Source organism: Megalobrama amblycephala, linkage group LG7, assembly GCF_018812025.1.
Source record: "Megalobrama amblycephala isolate DHTTF-2021 linkage group LG7, ASM1881202v1, whole genome shotgun sequence".
NCBI classification, from domain to species: domain Eukaryota; kingdom Metazoa; phylum Chordata; class Actinopteri; order Cypriniformes; family Xenocyprididae; genus Megalobrama; species Megalobrama amblycephala.
The window spans coordinates 33,597,758-33,620,172 of NC_063050.1; the positions used below are offsets into that span (position 1 = coordinate 33,597,758).

At 36.1% G+C, this 22,415-nt stretch overlaps 1 protein-coding gene across 3 annotated transcripts; it reads left to right on the forward strand.

Moving 5' to 3' along the window:
• Nucleotides 1-380: 380 nt before the first annotated feature.
• Nucleotides 381-21,732, forward strand: sts (steroid sulfatase (microsomal), isozyme S). 3 transcript variants are annotated; one of them, XM_048197162.1, is made up of 10 exons: nucleotides 381-492; nucleotides 2,760-2,913; nucleotides 3,230-3,351; nucleotides 4,005-4,127; nucleotides 9,187-9,601; nucleotides 11,620-11,756; nucleotides 18,574-18,711; nucleotides 18,844-19,003; nucleotides 19,293-19,414; nucleotides 19,612-21,732. In XM_048197162.1, the coding sequence occupies exons 1-10, from the start codon at nucleotides 459-461 to the stop codon at nucleotides 19,998-20,000; spliced, it is 1,794 nt and encodes a 597-aa protein (XP_048053119.1). In that variant the 5' UTR covers nucleotides 381-458; the 3' UTR covers nucleotides 20,001-21,732. The 3 variants fall into 3 exon arrangements, with proteins under 3 accessions (XP_048053119.1, XP_048053120.1, XP_048053118.1); XM_048197163.1 differs by lacking the exon at nucleotides 381-492 and adding an exon at nucleotides 675-831; XM_048197161.1 differs by lacking the exon at nucleotides 381-492 and adding an exon at nucleotides 2,556-2,607.
• Nucleotides 21,733-22,415: the final 683 nt, after the last annotated feature.

Here is a 22,415-nt window from a genome sequence, read left to right on the forward strand (position 1 = left end):
GCTGACATTGCATCCTACTAAGCCTAATATAAAAGAGAAAAAACTCAAAACACATTTCCACTGAGGGAGCTCATTCACCATCAACTCACACTATCCCAGCACAATGAGATAAACCTCAAAAGAGCTAATTTCAGAGCAATTTCTGTCAGTCTCTGATGTGCCAGCTTTAAAAGTTAAAATTTAAATATTATGCTAATATGCGACGGGATTATCGTTTGCAAACAGTGTTTTGACAGGCTTGTCATAGCAGATCTCTTAACTGTCATGAAAACGGTAGACGATACTGATGCAGGGTGGAGTGGCTTTCTTTTGTATTAAAAACGAGCAAGAGGTGGCGCTATTTCACTGAAAATCTATAAGTATGATCTCTAAGTATGTTGCGGCAGGTAAACAAAAATGAAAGTCTTTCTTACATGTTAGGAGAAGCATGAAACAAAGACCATTTTGTCTGGGAGAAAATGACTGCTGCTAAGCAGAGAATGCATGGAACAGGTACAACATCGCAAATGCCTGACCTTTCCGGGTCCCTCGTAGGCATTTTATTTTAGTATTTTATTCGAGTGAAGCTGAAAGTGCTTTGTTTTGGACATATAAAAGATTAAAGGTCAAAATTGTTAATTGGGCTATAAAAAGTCATTTCCTCGCTAGCAGCTGACCAATCAATGCGCGAACATGCTTGAAGCACGTGATCTTGTGCTCAGCAGCTTCCTTATATCGTGAACATAATGTTTGTTTACACTGGACTAGAGCATGTTATGCGTTAACTGCCATCTGTAGAGAAATGTTTCTGTCAGCCGTCAGATGATTTCTTTCTCGTCCCGGGTGTATCAGGTAGGCTACGGCAGACAGTCCGTCTTAGGATGAAAAAATATAATATTTAGTCTGTATTTAAAACGTGTTGTATATGCTAGTTCAGCATTTCAGTATTTAGGAATGCACAAATTGGATTATATAGGTAACCTATTGTAGATACACGAGCGGTCATTGCACTCGTGCACTCAGTAGTGACTTATATATTGTTTTTAAACTCTCATAATGTTACTGACTACCATTCAGCAGTTTTTTTCGAGGCTCCAGCAGTGTTGCTTAACAAAAACTAAAACTATATCGTATTTGGTAATTGAAATAAAGTAAAAGACAATATTAGACTTGAACTTAAAAAATGTTCTACTCAAATATTGATTTCTTTGAAAAAATGTCAAATGTTGTCAACTAACAAAAACAAAATAAGTTCAAGTAGGCTACTAAGATGACTTGAAATAAACCTAAAATAAAAATAAATGAAAGCAAAATAGAAATACCCCCCATAAACTCATAAAAATGACAAAGGTATGCAACAAATGAATATGAAAATATGAAAATATAGAAATATATATATATGTATATGAAAATATAGAAATAAAAGGTTCAAAATGTTAATAAATACTACTGTGCATATGGTAATGAAACAACACTGGCTTCCAGTGATCATCCATAGTAATTAAACAACAGTATACCTCTTTGGCCTTAAAGGGTTAGTTCACCAATTCAGAAATTCAGATATTTTAGTTGAAATCCGATGGCTCCGTGAGGCCTGTATAGCCAGCAGTGACATTTCCTCTCTCAAGATCCATTAATGTACTAAAAACATATTTAAATCAGTTGATGTGAGTACAGTGCTTCATATGGAAGAGGATTAGGGCCAAGCAATAATAAAAAAATAAAACCATCTCGAGATTAAAGTTGGAAAAAAGTCGTTAAATTATGAGAACAAATTCGTAATTTAACGAATTTGTTCTCGTAATTTAACGACTTTTTTCTCATAATTTAATGACTTTATTCTCATAATTTAATGACTTTATTCTCAACATTTTATCTTGAATTTTTTTCGAAATTTAACGACATTTTTCTCATAATTTAACAAATTTGTTCTCGTAATTTAACAACTTTTTTCTCATAATTTAGCGAGTTTATTCTCAACATTTTATCTCGACATTTTTCTTGAAATTTAACAATTTTATTCTCGTAATTTAACGAGTTTATTCTCAACATTTTATTTCGACTTTTTTCTCGAAATTTAACGAGTTTTTTCTTGAAATTTAACAACTTTAATCTCGAGATGGTTTTATTTTTTTATTATTGCTTGGCCCTAATCCTCTTCCGTAGGTTCAATATTAATATTATAAAGCGACAAGAATATTTTTGGTGCGCCAAAAATAAATAAATAAATAAAAATAACGAATTATATACAGTAGTGAAGCCCGATTTCAAAACACTGCATCAGTTTGTCGGTTTGACACGCGATCCGGATCATGATTCGACATAAAAGATTCATAATGCTCCGAAGCTTCCTGAAGCAGTGTTTTGAAATCGGCCATCACTATATAAGTCCTTATTTTGTTTTTTTGGTGCACCAAAAATATTCTCGTCGCTTTATAATATTAATATTGAACCACTGTACTCACATGAATTGATTTAAATATGTTTTTAGTACATTAATGGATCTTGAGAGAGGAAATGTCATTGTAGGCTATGCAGGCCTCACTGAGTCATCGGATTTCAACAAAAGTATCTTAATTTGTGTTCCGAAGATGAGCGAAGGTCTTACGGGTGTGGAACGGCATGAGGGTGAGTAATTAATGACAGAATTTTCATTTTTGAGTGAACTTACCCTTTAAACTAGACCCCTATATCTTATTTGTAGTTTTTATTCAGTTTGAGGACACAAAATGTTCTTTGTTCTTCTTTTTTCTGTTTTTGTTAACTTCTTTCTATTCCAGGGTGTATAATGAAATCCCTTCTATGGATCCTGTGCACTCTTGGCCTGCTTCCCTGTACTAATGCACAGAGTGGTACAAAACCTAATTTTGTCTTTATGTTGGTGGATGATTTGGGAATTGGAGACCTTGGATGCTACGGAAACACAACCCTCAGGTTTATTAATAAAATTCAGTTTGTTACCTTTATTTTCTACCAGGAAATCCACTAGCTGGCTGCCTATAGACATGTTATGTGAATATCTCCTACATTTTAGCTGTTATGTTCTCTGCATATGATGCAGTGTCAAGTCAGTTCCCACAGAATTAAATGTTGCCTATGCAAGCAAAGTAGATTTGACATGCAGGGAAATTTCCTTTTGATGGGTTCATATATGTTTCAAAGATGAATAATATTTTGGTCCCATATGAATAGACATCTCTCTCGCAAGCATAATGAGACTGTGTTTTATTGTGGTTGTCCTGGCCTGCAGGACGCCTAACATTGACAGACTAGCCCTGGAAGGGGTGAAACTGACCCAACACATAGCTGCTGCGCCGCTCTGCACTCCCAGCAGGGCAGCCTTCCTCACAGGCAGATACCCTATCCGATCAGGTCAGTCCTGCAGTTATTGCTGAAATAAGCAATATGTGCTGCTTTTAAAGCATTGTTGAGATATGTGTTTAAAACACTTCTGTGTGTGAGAGATTTATGCTAAATAGCAGGACAAATAATATTATTATTATTATTTGTCCTGTTTCATGTTTTTATATTAGTAGTAGTAGTAATAAGGGGCACAGAGGTTAGAATTATAGGGTTAGTTCACCCAAAAATGAAATATCTGTCATTAAGTACTCACCCTTATGTCGTTCCACACCCGTAAAACCTTTATTCATCTTTTGTTCAACTGTGCATAAATTCATTCCGATTGACTTTGTTACTTTTTTATTCTGACTGGGCTACTAGTCCAATTACAATTGGTTTATTAGGGTCCATGTAAATGCAGCTTGTATTCATGTTCTATTGCAAAACACTTTTGCTGCTATTGAGATTAGATACGGGCAAGGTTAGGGACAGGTTTAGTATATATGGGTAGGTGTAAAAGAAGGGTTAACAATGTGATTATAGATGCACTTACAGCATAATTATGCATATTTTACTGTTATTACCTTTGTAAATAAATATTGTAACATTTAACTATGACACCTTAAAAATAGTTCATGTGCACATGATTTTTTTTTTTTTTTTTTTTTTTTTTGACGGCATAGGTATGGCAGCACAAGGCCGTATGGGAGTTTTTCTCTTTTCTGCATCATCAGGAGGCCTTCCACAAGAGGAAATCAGCTTTGCGAAGGCTGTCAAAGGGCAAGGCTATTCCACTGCTGTAATTGGTATGTTACTTTCACAAACCTGGTTATCTAGTAACAGAGTCCTGTACAGTATGTCACAGTGGGAAATGCCTTGGACGTGATCAACAACAATACATGTGGTGGCTGACCGGCAGGTCACGGCAATGACACGGGAGCTCCACCTCCTGTCCCTGCCTTCACCTACCATTGCACAAACCTTAGCATATATCTTTTTCTTTTTGACTGCAATGGGGGAAGTGTGGTGAAACCAGTATTGTAAAAGAACTGGAGATATACCGTACCTTAAAGTGTAACTTCACCGATTATCAACCCATACTTTGTATTTTTATGTCAGTAGTATATATAAACAAACAACATTTTCTCATTCTCTGTGTTACCTGGGGCGTATAAACGTTGCGTATGCACAAAAAAGGCATTGAATTGTGCGTATGCAATTTTCCACGCACATATCCAGATTTATAAAAAATTAATTTAGCGTAAACATTAGTGCACTGTCTGCACACTCTAAACCTTGTGCAGGCATTCTGGAGTTAAGCACTGAAATTACATAAAGTCATTATAAGAATTAGAAAGTTAAACAAAAATTATATGAATTTAGAAATATTTGTAGTGGATATGCTTTTCCTGTGGCATGTTGCTTTTTAACGGCGGCGAAGAGTACTAGACGCATGATAATTATTCTTTAAACTAAATTGCAGAACTCATAGAACAATGATCAATGATGCTCACTTTTGTTCGATGGTAGAACGGTCCATTGGCCATTTTAATAGGTTTGATGACAAAACTGTACAACCACTGCTGCATGGAGGTGTGCTGTTGATGTCATGTGCAGGTCTTTAAAGCATTTAAAGCATAGAATTTAAAGTAAACTGTAAGATTTGCATGTTTTACTTTTAAAATGTTTTGTCAATGACATGCTGTTTACCTTATAGGCAAAATTACATACATTTTATTTGTTTAAATTAATACTATTTGGCCAGTGGAAAAAAGAAAAAAATGAGAATAACTCTTCTCTGAAAAGTATTTAATACAATTTTGCTTTTTCAGATATTTTGATATTCTAAAACAACACAAGCTTACTAAATGATTTTTAGCAATCTAATGTACTGCACAGATGGCATATTTTCCTAACGTCTTGTACTATTAAACATGATATCACGTGGATGGGAATATGCATATGGAAATGATATGCAGATGAGGATATGCATAGTAAAACTAGGCGTTGTAAGCTCCATATGGTTATTTCGGGGAAGAGATGGGGTGGAAATGCATGTTCTCACAATCTTCTGCTGACTGGGTTTTATAAAGGGAATTTTGCACAGGTTCTGGTAAAATCTAGTTTTTGTGCATACATGCACTTTTGGGATGAAATCTACATAAAGTTTTATACACAAGGCCCCTGGACTGAGAAATTCATGATTATTTGTCAGGAAAAAATCCAAAACTTCTGACAGCTCCAGGGCTTTCATGAAAACTACAGATTATACTTCCACATTTTTGTATCCCTGCCTACCGATAGTCGGATCGGCGGAGGGTTATCAACAGAACGGTTATTTGTAAGGGTAGGTTTATCATTGAAAATTGTATTGTACTTTGTCTTCTCTTTAAACAGCATTATGGCAAAAAATGGAACACTATGGAAAAAGCTTTCTTTTGCCAATGGTGAAGTACCCTTTTAAAATATCTAATTATAAACCGCTCTACATTCCAGAATTCGGGTATTCCAGTGGTTGTGCTATCATCTTTTCATAGTTTGTATTAATCAAATTAATAAATTATATATAAATTTATTTTTAAACATTGGACTTACAACCGAATGGTGCAGTAATATACAGCCTTTAAAATCTCATAATTAAGTGCAGTGATGTTCAAGTTAACTTGACGCTTATATCTTTGGACTGATTATATAGCACGTCCATAATGTAGAATGATTGCTTAAGCCATCCTGGGGTTACAAGCTTGCGCTAATGTAATTTAATATAACTGATTCTCGAGACATGGGACAAAAGGATGTCCAGCCATTTTTTCTTGCTATTAGTTTTAAAAAAATTATACTTATAAAATAATCCAAGATTGAAAGTTAGAATGTTAAAACACATACCATTTTATTGTATTATTTCTATATTTCATTAAAATTGTTACATCAATACTAAAGACCCATCCATCCACCCACCCACTAGTTTTCTCAATATTTATTATAAATTTTAGATATGAAATTTTATATCTGGCTGTATGTTGTATCTCACTATATGTTGTTGACACATTAAACAATTGCAAGGAAAAGCACCTTTTGTGAGAAAATGGAATAAGCAGATGGTTGCGCCAAAACACATTTAGATAATTTATGATGCATCTTTTTTTTCTTTCTTTTTTTTAATCTATTTTTTTTTTTGTATTGTCATGTGTATCAAAATCAGTGATACCACATGATATACTACTGGATGAAAAGCCAGCAGCTCCACAGACGGCAGTTAAAGAATTAGTGGCTCATCTTAGGGACAAATGTGGGGTACGGTGATGGAGCATGCAGCTTGCTGACTCACTTTGCAAGAAACAGTGCAAGCTCTAAAGCTGTCTTTAGGAAAAGTAGATGCTTTTCATCTTTTGTAGGAAATCAGTGTTTGGTTCAAAAGGGGATTGAGGGAGTGTGTTCCACAGTTAGATCCCAGGATGGTTTTAGTATTTTTTTTAAACGAAGTACGTCCTTTATAAAATGGCATATCCGTATCTCTCTCACACTTGAGTCACCAGTTGATTAGTGTCACACATAATGAATGGGAATGTGCATTCCTCCACTTAACTGCCAAACTGTGCAGCTGTGGCAAGTGGTTGTCCCCCTGCTGATTTATGCATTACACCTCTGTGGTGTTGTCTGATCTGACCAGAATGCAGTGTGAGTTTCAACACCAGAAAAAAGGAGAATAATTCAAGATAATTCATGTTTCTCCATTAAAATTATGGTGGCCATAACCTCTTCACTGTTCTGCCCTCAAACTCGGGCTGTCAGCAAATGAGTTCTCATGTTTATCGACTTTCCTCAGTGAAACTGGTGCTCACTAGATTGCAGTTCTTAGAAATAAAGGGTCTTGCAAACTCTGTCATTTGCAATAACCCCAAGAGATTAACAACCCATGTCGAGGCCATTAGGCCCAAAAGACAAAGGCACATCCTGAAGGAATCTGCTTGTCCCTTCTCCATTCTGAGAGGATGTGCAGAGAAGCAGATTGTTTAAATAAGCAGACACACTGAAAATGACATTTCTCAAAGCCGACTTTAACACCCAAGGGGTGAGAGAAAGACCGAAAGGTATTGTTTGATTTTTGTGAGTCTGTTGTCTCTGGCAAACCTGGAAAATTTGTTGTTTGCTGGTGCATGTGTGAAAAAATTTGAAGAAGATGGTGAGATGAATGCAAGTAACTACATGGCAGCTAAATACATGGAGGTCCTTGAATCAATCTTGTCCACTTTAGAGAGCAAAGATAATAGGTTTAACTAATTTTCGATGACCAAATTGAACATGGGTAAAACAATAACTTTGTATTGACTTGTACCTGGTCTTCAAACTTCCTTTTATTTGCAATAGCATCTCAGTTCACATTACATTCACACTTGTGTTTTTAGGAAGCCAAGCAATTTGAATAATAATAATGATAATAATTTTAAATAACTTTTTTTTTTTTTTTTTTTTTTTTAAATATTATGACTGAGCCATTTTCTATAGTGAGATATAGGGCCCTATCATACACCCGGTGCAATGCGGTGCTAGGCGTGACAAGTGTTTTTTGCTAGTTTCAGCCTGACGCAGTTATCATTTTCACGTCCTGCACCACATTGTTTAAATAGCAAATGCATTTGCACCCATTTGTGTGCCCAAAACAAGGTTTGTTCAGGTGCATTGTTGGTGCGTTGCTATTTTGAGGCAACTGAAATAGACTGTGCCATCGACCAACTGAAACCTGGTCTAAAGTCAATGGCGCAATATAGATATATATTTTTTGTTATTTAAAGAGCGCGTTAGTAATATGTGCCTATAGGCACGTACGTTCTGCTTATTACACACAGGGACGTGCAGCAGCACATAAACATGCCAAATATTAAAAATAAAGGATTACAATATAAAAATTATTATTGTGTGCATGAAGATTAAAAATGCTTTGGTGGAATCCGGTGACAAGAATACTTTCCCCCCATTCATTGTAGTTGCAAGAACGACCTGTATACTCTTCAAAATATATCCTTTTATGTACCACAGAGAAAAGAGAATAATACAGGTTTAGAATGAAAATGAGTACGTAATGACTGAATTTCATTTTTTTGGGTGAAGTCAGAGGGTTAATGAAATTAATAATGCAAAGGCTTAAGCAAGACCTTCAGTTTCAATACAGACCTTTCAAAATGGATTGACAATTTCCTTTGATATTATTTCAGTCACTGCATTTGCTAAGCTCAAACTGAGTACCTTCCTCAAATTCTGTCTGTATGAATGTGCAACGGGACTTAAGCCCTTGATCTCTTACCAGTAACCAAAACGGCAGTGACCCACGTAATATCAAAGATGGTGACGTCCATAAAACTTTCGACATGACAAGAGTCCAATAGAACTGTGAGTTCTTCTGTCAAATCTTCATTAACCAACAGTAGCTTTTATGGAGAGCAGAGCATTTGAGTCATGCGAAGGTAGAACTAAAACTGGCTTGAGCAGCTCCGGTGATTGGATCCAAAACCTTCAGATGACACAGAACTCATATCTCCATCTTTTCAAGTTACCGAAAGCACAACTACACGAAAACCCGCAACACACGGCAGACTTGTGTTTGTGCAGCGCAGAGCGCCTCTCTCCCACTGTATGATGTGACAGACATCTAGTTGTCCAGTACGATTGGTGAGTCCTGAAAATTTACAGATGTGCGTTCGTTTGTGCGGTTGTCACTCCCATAAATAACTGAACTCTGTGTGAACGTAGGGACTCAAATACAGAACAGACAACCGTATTCTGCTGCTGTGTGAACGTGGCCATTGAATGAACGTTAGAATAAGAAACCTTCAATACTAATGCATTTTTTTTTATTTTTTTTTTTAGGGAAATGGCACCTGGGTCTCAACTGTGAAGACAGTGCCGACTACTGCCACCATCCTAAATCTCATGGCTTTGACTACTTCTATGGCACTATTATGACGCACCTTCGGGACTGCCAGCCTGGACATGGCTCTGTCTTGCATCACGTCCATGATCACATTCCATATAAAGCCCTTGGTATTGGTCTAGTTTCCCTGGTGTTACTCCATATTAAAGGGACAATAACTGTGACCAGGAAGGTAGTTTTTGGTTTTCTGGTCCTGGTAGGGGTATTGGTGAGTGTCTTTGGTGCGGTGTTATACACATTCCCCAATCTAAATTGCTTTGTCATGCGAGGGACGGAGATTGTTGAGCAACCATATACATCAGAGAACCTCACTCAAAGGATGACCAGTGAAGCCATAGAGTATCTGGAAAGGTATGTGTCTACTTTTTATATCCATGTTAAAGTACAAAAAGCTTTCGTAGGTACTCAGTTTGAGCTTAGCAAATGCAGTGACTGAAATAATATCAAAGGAAATTGTCAATCCATTTTGAAAGGTCTGTATTGAAACCGAAGTTCTTGCTAAAGCCTTTGCCTTATTAATTTCATTAACCCTCTGACTTCACCCAAAAAATGAAATTCTGTCATGTACTCATTTTCATTCTAAACCTGTATTACTCTCTTTTCTCTGTGGTACATAAAAGGATATATTTTGAAGAGTATACAGGTCGCTCTTGCAACTACAATGAATGGGGGAAAGAAATGTTGAAGTACACTGCACATCTTTTTAATTTAAATTCAGAACAGAACTTAAAACACCAGGAATCATACACTTGCTGACTTTGAAAATGGTTATAGAGAAAAGCTGGGCTTAAAAACTGCCCTAAACAATTGAGGATCACGCACGTCCAGAATTTTAAGTTGTTCCAAATACAAACTCATGCAGAAACATGCGCCTTGTTGCTTCTAGGAGACTCATGACAAAAGAAAACAGTATGTGTCCTAAAATTGGCTCAAAATATCAAACAAGTTTGAAATCCTCTGTCTAAATGGATTCAGTCTGAACCTAAAAAAACAAAACTAAAAACAGATGTGCCCATCATACACGGAGGGTCAGCCTTAGACCTTGAGCGGATTTTAAAAATGAGGCCCGCCTACCAACAGCAAACTTTTTTTTTTTTTTTTTTTTTTTTAAAGCAAACTTTGTTTATTTTTCTGAGTTTATTGGCAGATTGTTTTGTTTGTTTTAAGCACAAAGTTTGTTAAAAACATCTTATGTCTGTTTGCTTCTCATAAAAAATATATTATACTGAAATATTTGTAATAGAATAATAATAATAATATGATTTTTATGGCATGGGACTAAAGCTTTCTTAAGGATTATTCATTTTATTACAATATATAGAGATACAGCCAGGCACAGTTATGTATGTGACGTATAAAATTTTCATATCACAATAACTGCTGAAACTTTTATCACAGTATTGAATTACATTAGAAAAATGCAGGTTGAAAATATAAACTGCAGTGATGTGCTCTCAATAACATAAAGAAAAGAAAAAAAACAAAACAAAAACAGTAATAACAATTATGTTAATAATTTGATTATAACATATATTGTATTCTAATATAAAATGAACCTTGAACATTAAAGTGCAAAAGAACACAACTAGAAAGAACAATAAAGAATCAAAACATTATCAACCTATAAACTTTAATAATCTTATTATTAACAAGCGTTACTGTCAGAACCCCTGGCATAGGGTCTCCTGAAATCTGTTAATTCTGACTGCCCCAAATCTGCACAAGTCTGTATTCCAGCTTCAAGGCTTTCAAGCTTCTAAAAAGACACAAACGCACCATAAAAGTATAATTTTCAGTGAAAAATGACCAAGGTTTATTGCATGGCTTCAGAAGATCTGAAATGGATTTAAAATCATATGGACCACTTTTATGATACTGTAATGGTTCTTTTGTGTCCTTTGAAGTTTGAACGCACTAGTTCCAATTTATTTTATGAAAAAAAAAATCTTCAAAATTTGTCATTTTGTGCTCCGTGGAAGAAAGTCAGTTATAAGGGCTTAAGATGACATGTGGGTGAGAAAATAATGACAGAATTTGTTTTATTGAAATACAGTATCTCTCGACCTCAATTCTTACCTGTATCACAGAGAATCAGTTTGTTGGGAAATTGTGGTTTCATCTGCAGAACCAATGAAATATTCTTATATTAAATGATTCTCTTCTTGCACTATTTTATGTATTGTAAGGCACTGTAAGACATGTCATCAATAAATCCTTATGAAAACTCACATGAAAGCAAATCCCTTTCAGCCAGGCTCTGATCCTTGATCTGATGGGATAATACAACCCTGAAATAATGTGCTTTGTTTGTCCAATGGTAATGTAGGATGAAACATTAAGGGTTTTTTTTTGTTGTTTTTTTTCCACAGGAATTCAGAGAGGCCTTTCTTGCTCTTCTTCTCATTCATTCAAGTCCACACTGGACTTTTTGCCTCTCCTCTCTTCAGGGGGAAAAGCCAGCATGGCCTCTATGGTGATGCAGTCATGGAGGTAGACTGGAGTGTAGGTACTGAATGACTTTTGACTTTGCCTTGTCACAGATAAATTTAAAAGCAAGTACCCTATATGGCCAAAAGTGTGTGGACACCCCCTTGACTACCATGCTTGAATTTGTGCACTCCATAGCCGATAGGGATAGGGATAGTTTGCCTAGCCAAACACAATAAGAGTTATATTAAAAAACATTCAGCTCTTCCAAGCTTTGGAAGCCCTGGAGTCGTATGGATTACTTTTAAGATGGATGGATGGATTTTCTTTTTTGAGCTTCAAAATCTCACTTACTATTCACTCCCATTATAAAGCTTAGAAGAGCCAGGATATTTTTTAATATAACTCCAATATTGTGTTTGGATGAAGGAAGAAAGTCATTTACTCACCCTGAAGTGTATATTATGGGATAATTTTCACTAACCTTTTAAGAAAGCTGTTAAATGGGGCCGACTCCATATTAAAAGGATTCTTCACCCAAAAATAAAATTTCTCTCATCATTTATATATAATTTACCCTTCTGCTGACCTACATGTACAGGTGCTGGTCATATAATTAGAATATCGTGAAAAAGTTCATTTTTTTTATTGTAAATTATTTTTAAAAATGAAACTTTCATATATTCTAGATTCCCTACATGTAGAGTAAAGTTTTTTTTTTTTCTTTTTCTTTTTTAATTTTGATGATTAGAGCGTACAGCTCATGAAAGTCCAAAATCCAGTATCTCAAAATATTAGAATATTTCCTAAGATCAATCAAAAAATGGATTTTCAAAACAGAAAAGTTCTAGTTCTTTAAAGTATGTTCATTTGTACACTCAATACTTGGTCGGCAGCACATATTACAGCAAATGACTTGCTCCTAGCACAAATTACAGCATCAGTGAAGTGTGGCATGGAAGTGATCAGCCTGTGGCACTGCTGAGGCACTATTGAGCCTTCAGATCATCTGTATATTGTTGGATCGACTGTTTCTCATCTATCTCTGGAAAATATCCCATAGATTCAGGGGTCAGGCATGTTGACTGGCCAATAAAACACAGTAATATCATGGTCAGCAAACCACTTGGAAGTGGTTTTTGCACTGTGGGCAGGTGCTAAAATCCTGCTGGAAAAGGAAATCAGCATCTCCATAAAGCTTGTCAGCAGATGGAAGCATAAAGTGCTCCAAAATCTCCTGGAAGATGGCTGCATTGACTTTGCACTTGATAAAACAAAATGGACCAACACCAGCAGACGTCACGGCTCCCCCAAATCATTACTGACTTCAGAAACTTCACACTAGACTTCAAGCAGTCTGATGTTGTTTCTGTTTCAGAAGTGGCTTGGTAGTCCTTTTCCTGAAGATGTCCGAGTGTGGTGACTCTTGATGCGCTGACTCCGGCTTCATTTGACTCATTGTGAAGCTCTCCCAAGTGTTTGAATCGGCTTTACTTGACAGTATTCTCAAGCTTGTGGTCATCCCTGTTGCTTGTGCACCTTTGCCTACCCAATTTCTTCCTTCTAGTCAACTTTGCATTTAATATGCTTTGATACATCACTCTGTAAACAGCCACCACATTCAGTAATGACCATCTGTAACTTACTCTCTTTGTGGAGGGTGTCAATGATTGTCTCCTGGACCATTGCCAAGTCAGCAGTCTTCCCCATTAGTGTGGTTTCAAAGAACAAGAGATACCCGAAATTTATACTGTAGGGCTGGTCATTTAATGAAACACAAATGTAAATATTCTAATATTTTAAGATACTGGATTTTGGACTTTCATTAGCTGTACGCTCTAATCAACAAATAAAAAAAAAAACAAACAAAAAAAACAACAACTTTTGAATTGTTTTACTTTACATGTAGGGAATCTAGTATAAATGAAAGTTTCATTTTTTTAAAAATAATTTACAATAAAAAAATCGAACTTTTTCACGATATTCTAGTTATATGACCAGCACCTGTATAAGACTAATTCATCTCTGTGAGTTCATATAATGCAAGGCATTCCCAATAATATGGCATTCCCAAAGTAGATGCTTCAAAACTCACACAAAGTGAACAGGGAATCCATAAGACCCAAGTTGATGAATCATTGTCTACTAAAGCAAAACTTAAGGTGTGTGTAAGAAAAATACAAACATTTTAAATATAAAGCGTTGCTTCTGGCCAAGTGTCATAGACTGGTTAATACGAGTTCACGTACATTGTATTTTCTTACACACACACACACACACACACACACACACACACACACACACACACACACACACACACACACACACACACACACACACACACACACACTCTCACACCCCTATCATTTGGCTTCAGAATACATTGATTCATCAACTGGGGTGGTATAGATTCCCGTCATATTTAATTTTTGTGTTTTTTGAAGCATCAAATTGCATTATATGGACTCGTAAAGATTTTTTTTCTCAGAAACTTTGTTTGTGTTCTTCTGAAGAAAGAAAGTCATATGCACATGGGACTGCATGAGGGTGAGTAAATGATATGAGAATTTTCATTTTCTGGGTGGAGTATCACTTGAAGGCACATTGAACTCCACTCCTAGATTGCCACTGTTCTGCAGAGTGTATCTCCAACCAGCTCCAGAACACCTACCTGGAAGCTTCTAGTAATCCTGAAGACCTCAATTAGCTGGTTCAGATGCCACATACTTTTGGCCTTACATTGTAAGACATGGTAATAAGCTATTATCTCAAACTGAACTACATCTTTTTGCTGTTTTTACATTTAATTAATCAGACTTATCAGATTTGCTGAATTTATCTTCTGAGGTAGCTGAGCCGAGAAAGAATTTATCACAAACCAGTGAGAGTGTCCCTTAAAAGGGCACAATGTATGGTTTGAAGCCTTTTTTGTTTGTTTGTTTTTGAAAAATGAGTAGTTACCATATAAATGCAATAAGGATAGCACAGAATGGATACTGACATCACTGTTGCATAACAGTGAACCTTTTTAAGCGAAGGACAGTTCTCTTAGTCATACTTGAGTGTTTGGGAGAATAAACAGAAGGAATGAATTGATTCTGTTGCAAACAGCAAGCTGGTAACCAGATAATTGGATTGTGTTTTTAAGTCTTTGAGTTAACAAGATATTTTATGAAATGTATGTCTAGGCACAATTTATTTTTGTCTAGTATTATTCAAGTATTAAAGCGTGAGCTTATCCAACACATTCAGTCACTTGTATCAAAACCTTTGACTAGTAGAATAAATGGCTGTTTTTGACAGACAGGTGAATTACTATTTAATGAAAAGTAACCAGATTTGCATTTCCTGAAGGCATCAAAATAATAGCGTTAATGTTTTGTTTAAATTTTAATAACAAAGTTTAAGCTTTGGTTCTATGTAAATGAAGTTCTGCATTAGAACTCTTGTCCATTTTGCAGTGGAATGGTGGCTATAATAGGGTTAAAGGTATAGTTCACCTAAACATGAAAAATATGTCATCATTTAAATGTCTCACTGGTTTTTCATCCATACAATGGAAGTCAATGGTAACCAAAACTGTTTGCTTAGCAACATTCTTCATGATCTTTTGTATTTTGCAGAATAAAGTCATAGAAAGTAAGAAAGAAAAGTCATCTTCATTTATATAGCGCTTTTCACAATACAGATTGTTTCAAAGCAGCTTCACAGTGATTATAGAAAAATTGTTTTGGATTTACAGCAACTCTAAGAAAATATTATTATCGCGCTAAAGTAGGTTTTTGATTAAATCACTTCCGTTGTAAAAATTGTTAATCATTAACTTAGGGACCATTTAAATGACACCCTTTCTATTGAAAACCATAGACCTTTAATGCATTCTTGCTGTTCATTTACGTGTTTAGTCTATAGGTTTGCACGTTTAAGTGTGTATGTGCGCAGACGCTTAGTCTTTTTTACAAAGTGATATTGCCAAATTACTTGTCTGGTCCGCATAATGCAGAAAAACTAGTCGTGTCTGCAGATCTATGCAAACTGGAATAATTTTATAACATTTTATCTATACATATGGAAAGGAAAGGGAAGGAGGCCTTCACAGGGGATAGTTTAGTTGACACTTAGTTGGCTGTGTTTTCATTGTGTCTAGGCGCAGGTCCTTCATCTCAACTGGATACGGCCTGGATCTGGCAGACTACGTCAAACCTCAGGATAAACAGAGAGAGACTAATATTAGCGTAGACGCCATTCTTCTTATGATGTATCGAATACATCAGGTGTTATGGGAAGTGTTCCTGGTTCCGGCTATTCAATCTATGCAGCCTAACAATTTACATGATTTGAATTATAGAAGTAGATAATGTCTTATGCGTGTGCCAGGTTAAAGAGATGTGTTTTTACAAAGGAAGGAAAGAAAGAAAGAAAGAAAGAAAGAAAGAAAGAAAGAAAGAAAGAAAGAAAGAAAGAAAGAAAGAAAGAAAGAAAGAAAGAAAGAAAGAAAGAAAATGTCATGACAGAATTTTCATTTTGGGGTGAACAATCCCTTTAAATTCTGCAGATGCAACAAAAAAAATACGAATTACAAATCAGAATGAAAATACATTTTTTTTTTTTTTTTTTTTTTTTTTTTTTGCGCAATGACACCAGTTTCAATTATTTCAATTATAGAAGAAAGTTTAAAAATACATTGACAAAACAAAGTTTGAATAGAGTAGTGTATGTTAAAGGATTACTTCACCTAAAAATGAAAATTCTGTCATTTATTACTTACCCTCATGCCGTTTTACACCCGTAAGACCTTTATTAATCTTCGGAACACAAATTACGATATTTTAGTTGAAATCCGATGGCTCAGTGAGGCCTCCATAGGGAGCAATGACATTTCCTCTCTCAAGATCCATTAAAGGTGCCCAAGAATGCTTTTTCACAAGATGTAATATAAGTCTAAGGTGTCTCCTGAATGTGTCTATGAAGTTTCAGCTCAAAATACCCCATAGATTTTTTTTAATTAATTTTTTAAACTGCCTATTTTGGGGCATCATTAACTATACCCTGATTTTGGCAGCGCCGCCCCTTTAAATCGCGTGCTCCCTGCCACACGAGCTCTCGACTATATTACAGTGCATTTACAAAGTTCACACAGCTAATATAACCCTCAAATGGATCTTTACAAGATGTTCATCATGCATGCTGTATGCATGCTTCGAATTATGTGAGTAAAGTATTTATTTTGATGTTTATGTTTGATTCTGTATGAGTTTTAGGCTATGCTCTGTGGCTAACGGCTAATGCTACACTGTTGGAGAGATTTATAAAGAATGAAGTTGTGTTTATGCCTTATACAAGACTGCACATGTTTAAAAATGAAAATAGTGACGGCTCTTGTCTCCGTGAATACACGATGGTAACTTTAACCACATTTAACAGTACATTAGCAACATGCTAATGAAACATTTAGAAAGACAATTCACAAATATCACTAAAAATATCATGATATCATGGATCATGTCAGTTATTATTGCTCCATCTGCCATTTTTCGCTGTTGTTCTTGCTGCTTACCTTGTCTGTGCACAGATCCAGACGTTAATACTGCCTTTCCTTGTCTAATGCCTTGAACATGAGCTGGCATATATGCAAATATCGGGGTCATACATATTAATGATCCCGACTGTTACGTAACAGTCGGTGTTATGTTGAGATCCGCGTGTTTTCCGGAAGTCTTTTAAACAAATGAGATTTATATAAGAAGGAGGAAGCAATGAGGTTTGAAACTCATTGTATGTCTTTTCAATGTACTGAACTCTTGTTATTTAACTATGCCCAGATAAATTCAATTTTTGATTCTAGGGCACCTTTAATGTACTAAAAACATATTTAAATCGGTTCATGTGAGTACAGTGGTTCAATATTAATATTATAAAGCGACAAGAATATTTTTGGTGTGCCACAAAAAACAAAATAACAACTTATTTAGTGATGGCCGATTTCAAAACAATGCTTCATGAAGCATCGGAACACAAATGAATCAGCGTATCGAATCATGATTCAGATCGCGTGTCAAACTGCCAACAGCTGAAATCACGTGACTTTGGCGCTCCGAACAGCAGATTCGACACACTGATTCATTTATGATCCGATGCTTCCTGAAGCAGTGTTTTGAAATCGGCCATCACTAAATAAGTCGTTATTTTGTTTTTTTTTGGCGCACCAAAAATATTCTCGTCGCTTTATAATATTAATATTGAACCACTGTACTCACATGAACCGATTTAATTATGTTTTTAGTACCTTTATGAATCTTGAGAGAGGAAATGTCATTGCTTCCTATGGAGGCCTCACAGAGCCATCAGATTTCAACAAAAATATCTTAATTTGTGTTCTGAAGATGAACAAAGGTCTTACGGGTGTGGAACGGCATGAGGGTGAGTAATAAATTACAGAATTTTCATTTTTGGGTGAACTAACCCTTTAAGTTTTTTCAACGGAACTGGTAGAATAAGCTTTCATCATCATTTCACTGTTCTGCTAAAACAGTCACAACCTTCAAGAGACAACTAAAGATACACCTCTTTGGTCAACACTTAAACTAAAATCACATAAAATGTAATCAGAGCACTTTCTATAAACACAAAAAAACTGCTTATTGTGTCTCAATTGTAAGTTAGTTAAATAAAAGTGTGTGCTACGTGTAAATGAATTGCTGAATGAAATGAAAAAGTTTATACCTTAGTGTTATGGGTTTAAACAAACCCCAAACAAGAATGTTTAAGGTAAATCAGTCCAGTACTACATTGCACTAAAAAACTTTTTTTTTTTAGTAGTTATAGGTTGGTTTTTAGTATTTTAATATTAATCTTATTGTCAGTCTGACTTCTCACTATGCTGTTGCTGTTCTTAGGTCAAATCATGCAGACCCTGGAGCGCTTAAACTTGAAGCAAAATACTCTGGTGTACATGACTTCAGATCAGGGGCCTCACCTGGAAGAGATTTCCATCCACGGAGAAATGCACGGGGGTTATAACAGCATATACAAAGGTATTCTGCCCGAGGGTTTGCCCATCCATGTGAACAAAGCATCACATTTCAGTATTATTTTCAGTTTTAAAGGTGAACAGTAACAATGTGCGATTTCACTCGCTCTGTTTCTTCATGCCCTCTCTCGAGCAGCTGGCAAGTCGACCAATTGGGAAGGTGGGATTCGGATACCAGGGATTCTTCATTGGCCAGGTGTCTTGCCTGCCGGGAAGGTCATTGATGAGCCCACTAGCAACATGGATATTTTCCCCACGGTGCTGAATTTAGCTGGTGCTTTCATACCCAGTGACAGGTGAGAATCTGTCGCCTAGCAACAAAATCTGCCACTCAAGGATTTGGTTACTGACACAACAGATACAAGGTGCAGAATCCACTAATGGAGAGATGCATTGAAATATTTGGATGTACAGAAATCAATAGATTCAATTGTGTTTTCAGTCACTTAATAAGATGAACAAATGCCCAAATTAGCTAGTTAATATATAGAATAATGATGTTTGAATTTTGGCCACCCAAACTACTAAATAGACTCACTAAATAGGCTAGTAATTGCAGTACGTTACAACTTGTTTCCATTACAGAGTCATTGATGGCCATGATCTCTTGCCTCTGCTGCAAGGGCAAGTGGAGCGTTCTGAACATGAATTCATGTTTCATTACTGCAATGCCGAACTGAATGCTGTCCGATGGCACCCGCCTAACAGTGAGTCCTAATTGCACACCCACCCTTCTACACTCTTATGAAGCAACTAATTACTATATTGATCATCTTAATAATTACTATATATATATATATATATATATATATATATATATATATATATATATATATAATAATCTGTGATACATGGATAGATAAGCGAGATGATGATTTTAAAACTAGTTTCCCTGTTTTTCTAGGTAGTGCAATCTGGAAGGCCTTTTTCTTTACACCTGACTTCTACCCAGAGAACAGCTCTGCGTGCTTCCACACTCATATCTGCTTCTGCATCAAGCCATTTATCACGTTCCATGACCCTCCGCTGCTTTATGACCTGTCGAGAGACCCGTCAGAAAGCACCCCCCTAAGTCCAGACACTGAGCCCCAGTTCTACTCAGTTCTAGAGGTCATAAGGGCAGCAGTAAGCCGTCATACACAGAGTCTGAAGCCCGTCCCAATACAGCTTTCCCCTCTCCAAATGATATGGAAGCCCTGGCTCCAGCCCTGCTGCTCTTCTCTCAGTCAGCTTTGCAGATGTGAACGAGATCATCAGATAGAGAAGCTACGACATGAGCTTCAAGAAGAATAGTCCGGTACTCAAAATCTTACACTTTAATGCATAAGAAGGGCATGTAATACTTAAAGGGATAGTTCGCTCAAAAATGAAAATTACCATCATTTACTCAACCTCATGTTGCTCAAAGCTTTCTTCTGCGGAACACAAAAAAAGATCATTTGAAGAAATAACCAAACAGTTTTGCTAACCATTGACTTTCCACAGAAAAAAAGAAAATCAAGCATTTGGTTTGAAATGAGGGGGTGAGGAAATGGTGACACAATTTTCATTTTGGAGTGAACTATCTGTGACTTTAACTTAAATAGGTCACTTGAAGGAGCAGTCCCATTTAATGTTGTTCACCAAATTTTCACTGGCGAAATGCAGTTATTTCAATAAGAATATGAAAGATTTCACAACAGGTTTAAGTTAGTCATGTGGATTCGCCACGCTTACCAAGTGGTTTGAAAGTGATATAACGACAGTAGTGACGAAATGGAAATTTAGCTGAAATTTCGCTAACGTGATCACACCTTAATAGGCTAAATGTGCAACTTCACTGTAAACAATGTAAAAAACCATAAAGGCCCCGATATACTTCAAGTGAAATCAAAGAACGAGGTCAAAATGGAATTTTTTTCTGGAGTACGGCTTGCCAAAGAGAACTTTACAGAATAGTTTGCTCTGGATAATAAACACTTCAAACTACCATTGGTCCGTGGTGAATATGTAATAGGTGTGAGCTGAGGCTCTGCTTTCTTTGACATGAAAATCTTCTTTGGTTCATTTTTTTTTTTTTTCCGTTCTGTCCGTCAAGGTGAGACACAAGTAAAACATGAACACAAACACATTGAAAAGATGCTTCATAGTAGAAATTGAAATGGATCTTCTAGTTAAAAGCGACACTGACACTGATTTTCATTTTTAATACTGTAAAGCTGAATGCTTTGAAGCAGTCTATTGTGTAAAGTGCTATATAAATGAACGTGACGTGAAGTGACTTGGAGTGCCGCATTGCAAAGCTGGTGCAAACATATCCAGTTCGCTATGATCAAACGATTTCCTAACTGTTTTTTTTCTCACTGTCGTTTTTGTTGTTTATTTTGTTATTGAGAGGTAAACGCACAGCACATATTAACATATCTAAATGCTACTCACAGCAGCGCGGGCAGAGTCGGGATGTTCACTAACATTATATTGCTGCAAAGGTTTTTCGAATATCTTTTTACCCCTAAACGAAAAATAATTTATTTATTGGGGCCTTGGTATTCTACTGAGGTTTTAAAGAAAGAGAAGAAAAGGAAGGCAAAATAATTCTGCACACATTTTGTGCAGCCAGATTTGTATCACAAGATCTAAGATCTAAGGTCATTTGTGGCAAGGGTGTTGGTAAGCGAAGCCAGATTCTCTGTTCTGAGTTCTGTATTCCTCCTAGTTTGGAGATGCATCATCCCGATTCAACAGCACAAGGTCAGGGATTTTGTGAAGCTGTAATTACTACCTTTATGCTCGTAAGCTTTGATCTAGCCTGCTACCGGTAACGACTCATACCCATAATGCCTCTTACAGGCTTTGGTGCTCTGATGGTTTTTATAGTATTTTTGGTATCCAATATGTTTTGCTTATTTTTGTGACTAATCAGGCTGCGCTGGATGGTTTGCCAGCCTTAAGAGGCTCTCCACGCTCTCAACATCATGTTCATTACACTAATCTCATCACATTTAAAAATGGTCTGTATCAGGGAATAAAAAGATGTTTTGCCTAATTTTTTAAGAGCCAGATGTGATATTTATTGGAATTATGCTGTACTTCATGGCTTGATGTATTTATCACTGTTTCTGGAATATTTTACACATTTGCTAATCAGATATTGATAGTCATTTGAACGAGGTAAATTTCATATTTGAGAGTGTCGGCTCTATGAGCTTTTGATTCTTAACTAGTGTTTACCATTTGATGCAGTATCATACATAATTTCCTCAAGATTTCATGATTATCCACAGTCCTGAATAAATAGTGCAGGTTCTTAAAATTATTTCAAGTGGGTGTTACTTAACGTGATCAAATAACTCTTACTAGCATTTTCCTGAAACAAATTTGAAAACATTTTGACCACTTCTTACAGCATATCTACTAAACTGCATCACTTTTATGTGAACAGATGCTGACTTTTAAAGATATAGCTAAAAGAGCAGATGGTAGTATACCCAGGGGAGCCTTAAAAGTGATTGAAGCATGGGGCTCCTTAAACCGAAAAAGATCTAGGCCTATGTCAAAATAGACAAGTTCAATCATTCTGATTTTCTGGGTGCTTTTACAAAGGGGAGAGATCAATCAATTGCATTATGGGAGGTTTGCTTGGCCTAAATGATCAAAGGCACCAGAAGAGAACACAAGCTTTGCTTAAGGATAGGTTTCTAAAACCTATAGAAACTTTTTGGAATACTA

Bases quoted from the DNA above. Each gene is read 5' to 3' on its own strand.
- sts (XM_048197161.1), top strand. From the start codon at position 2,571: ATGAGCGAAGGTCTTACGGGTGTGGAACGGCATGAGG. The intron at 19,004-19,292 runs GTGAGAATCTGT...TTTCCATTACAG, and splicing joins GCTTTCATACCCAGTGACAG to AGTCATTGATGGCCATGATC. The intron at 19,415-19,611 runs GTGAGTCCTAAT...CTGTTTTTCTAG, and splicing joins CCGATGGCACCCGCCTAACA to GTAGTGCAATCTGGAAGGCC.